The 3,051-nt window shown below is 37.4% G+C and overlaps 1 protein-coding gene across 1 annotated transcript; it reads right to left on the bottom strand.

Moving 5' to 3' along the window:
- Window positions 1–871: 871 nt before the first annotated feature.
- Window positions 872–2,159, bottom strand: LOC146556353 (trace amine-associated receptor 13c-like). The gene is made up of 2 exons (XM_085248475.1): window positions 1,987–2,159; window positions 872–1,685 (listed from the first exon to the last, which is right to left on the bottom strand). Exons 1-2 carry the CDS (start codon window positions 2,157–2,159, stop codon window positions 872–874), a joined length of 987 nt encoding a protein of 328 aa, XP_085104601.1.
- Window positions 2,160–3,051: the final 892 nt, after the last annotated feature.

The following is a 3,051-nucleotide window of genomic DNA, read 5'->3' as shown; positions in this document are numbered from 1 at the left end:
TTTAAGATTTGGGATCTTATGTTCTTGTACTCTATAAATTCAAAAACTAACGAGAATTGTTTTAAGTGGTTTCTACTCTTATTTTAGGTTATCCTCTTTACACTTTCTCATGCAAAATATGTGACTTTGACTGTACCATCCAGAGAAAATAAATAACATTTCATTTACTCAAATGCTTCTTATAGAACTATATGTCCCATATACTGAAGTAAAATGACAGACATAAAACTTATATTCACTTTCAGTCAATATTCACATGCCTAATGCAGTCACTGTGTTTCCTTTTTAAGTAAAAGTTTAATTAAATGTTAAAGAATATAGATAAAGTAAAAACATATCAATACAACATACAACATATCAGACTATGCACTTCTAGAAGGTTGGAGAACACTTGACTTAAATTCTTGATTTTCTAAAATTGCTTATGATACCATGTGTACACATTTTGATCAATTCAAAAGCACTCTTTTGGAGAGAGCATTCCAAGTTTCTACTAGATGAGATCCACACAAGGGGAAAAATGTCTGTCATGAAGGGTTGATTTTGCGGGCTATATACCCAATCAAAATGCACTAACTTGTCTCAATGTATGAGATCTGATTAAAATAATTAAAAGCATAACACATGCCTCCACACACTACGATGACTGGTCACCCTAAGTGCAGCATTAAACTTCTACTACGAATATTTTGTGGAGTCGGATCTTATTATTTCTGCATTTTGCTGACTTCACGTGTACAAGACAGCACTACCTGTACCATAAATGTCAAAAATAAGCAAACAGTTTATTGTTATAAAATGAAGTCAACAAGATTAAGATTTTTTATTACGAGCTGAACCTGAAAACAACTGTTTAAATGTTTTGATCTGTTTACAAAATACTTACCTCACTGGAGCCAGGCTGCAGTATCTGTAGAGTGACAACTAGTTTCACAGCTTTTCTAAACCAGGGGTAGAACATAGCATAGATCAAAGGGTTTAGACATGAGTTTAAACCAAACAGATAGGCCACAAAAGAAGCAGATGAACTATTGATGAATTCTTCTCCTACAAGAGAAACACAGTAATAAGGGCAGAAACACATTAGAAACACAAGAACAAGAACACCCAGAGTCCTGGCTGCTTTTAGTTCAGACTTTTTTGTTAGCGTCATTGGAAGGTGATTTCTGACAGCTGTAGCATGAGAGCGCATAGAGCGGGCCTGAGACACAGCCACCACAAATACTCTCATATACAGAACTATGATGACAGTAACTGGTACAATGAAGGTTAAAATGAGGTCAACAACTCCTGCAATGTATTGAACAACAACGACACATTTTCCATAGCAGGAATTTTGTTTTCTTCTTTGATGCAGGTCATCTCTTACAAGGAAACAGCTGAAGGTGATGGAGCAGAGCCAACAGAGACAAACACAGAGTTGAACTCTTCTGTCAGTGATCCTGATGGGGTAATTCAAAGGGTCACAAATAGCCACATAGCGGTCAGCTGATATCAGCACCATAATGCCCACTGAGGCAGAGGTAACAGTCAAGGACACAAAAATATACATTAAACATGTGGGCTGACCAAGAAACCAACAGGCTGTACTTCGGAGGATTTCTGCAGGTGACAATAGGAGGCCAACAAGAAAGTCTGAGACAGCCAGAGAGAGGAGCAGGATGTTAGTGGGTGTGTGAAGCTGCCTGCAAGGAGACAGAAAAATAACAATTCCTCAAACCTCTATAATGAAACAAGCCAAAGAGCTATTAAGTGTCACACAGCAGCATATTATCAACGTCAAACTGATTCAGAACATAGTATTACTTATAAGACAATGAGTATAGTATGTTTTCTGGTGCCAAAGTAAAAATGATGAAATGTAAATATTCTCAAGTATAAATCTGTACATATGAAGAATCTATTACTAGCTAATTACTAATTACTAGCTCAAATACTTGAAACACTAGAATAGTGTAGCTAGTAAAACAAAAACGTTGTTTCTGCCTGAAGTGGGAGACTGAGATGATGACAAGCAAGTTGAGAGCCACTGTCAGAAAAGAAACTGAGGACAATACAATATGAAGGAAAACAGCTTTGGACCGAGCAATGGCAGGCTTTTTGCAGGACATGTTGAAGAGTTGTGGAAAGCAGAGCTCAGATTTTTCCTGTGTGCCCATCGTCACAGACTAGTGAAGAACTGCAGCTCTGGTCGCAGCATTATGAACAAAAATTAATTTCATAAGTAGCTGATACTCCTCCTCTCAACTCCACCCTTTCTTTCCCCCATTGTTTGTTGGATATTGATGCCTCCTCCCTTCAGACATGAGACCTATAATATTCTTTTTACCCACAGTCCTGCCCCTGTCACTGTTTCTCTGTCCTACCTCTCTATACTTTTAGTTAAGATATACGAGTAACTAATTCTTCTCTTCATTATGAGTCGTGCATTTGGGAAGAGAATCCAAATGTAGGACTCACAAATAATAATAATGGATTGGATTTATGTAGCGCTTTTCTTTTTTTTTTCTTTTTTTTTTTTTGTCCCGTTTGGATCTATAGCCATCAGAATTGTTGTCTTAAGGCCAAGAAAGATGCCAAGCGGATTTATTTTACCAAGTGGATCATCATGGCCTTGCCATATTGGTCCATTTGATTGACCTTTATTATAATTAGGAATTTATTTTATTTTCAGTTGCTACAAACGGGACAGACATGACTGTGGGATAGGACAGGGGGAAAGAATGAAAGAAAGAGAGGGAGAGAAAGAAAGAAAACCAAAGGGGAGAAGAGACGGTGAGAAGGGGGGGAAGAGAGAAAAAAAACAAAAACAAAAACAAAAAACACCTGGGTCACCTGTATGGAGAAAAAAAAAACAGAGGGGAAAGCAAACAACAAAGAGCAACATAATAAGAAAAAAAAAGCACCATTACAATAAACTAGCTAGCAGTAGATATCAATAGTTACTAAATAATAAACGATATTGTGCAGTACGCAAGATAGACAGCGCACAGTGTGCTTTGAGGCAGCAGCCAAGAAAGCTGTAGTCCGCGTCTGTGAATACCCATGTGT

This window comes from Mchenga conophoros, linkage group LG16 (genome assembly GCF_057382185.1).
Source record: "Mchenga conophoros isolate Kocher_MC1m ecotype Shallow Benthic linkage group LG16, M_conophoros_male_GT1.1, whole genome shotgun sequence".
NCBI classification, from domain to species: Eukaryota; Metazoa; Chordata; class Actinopteri; order Cichliformes; family Cichlidae; genus Mchenga; species Mchenga conophoros.
This window is presented reverse-complemented; position numbering and strand designations above follow the sequence as displayed.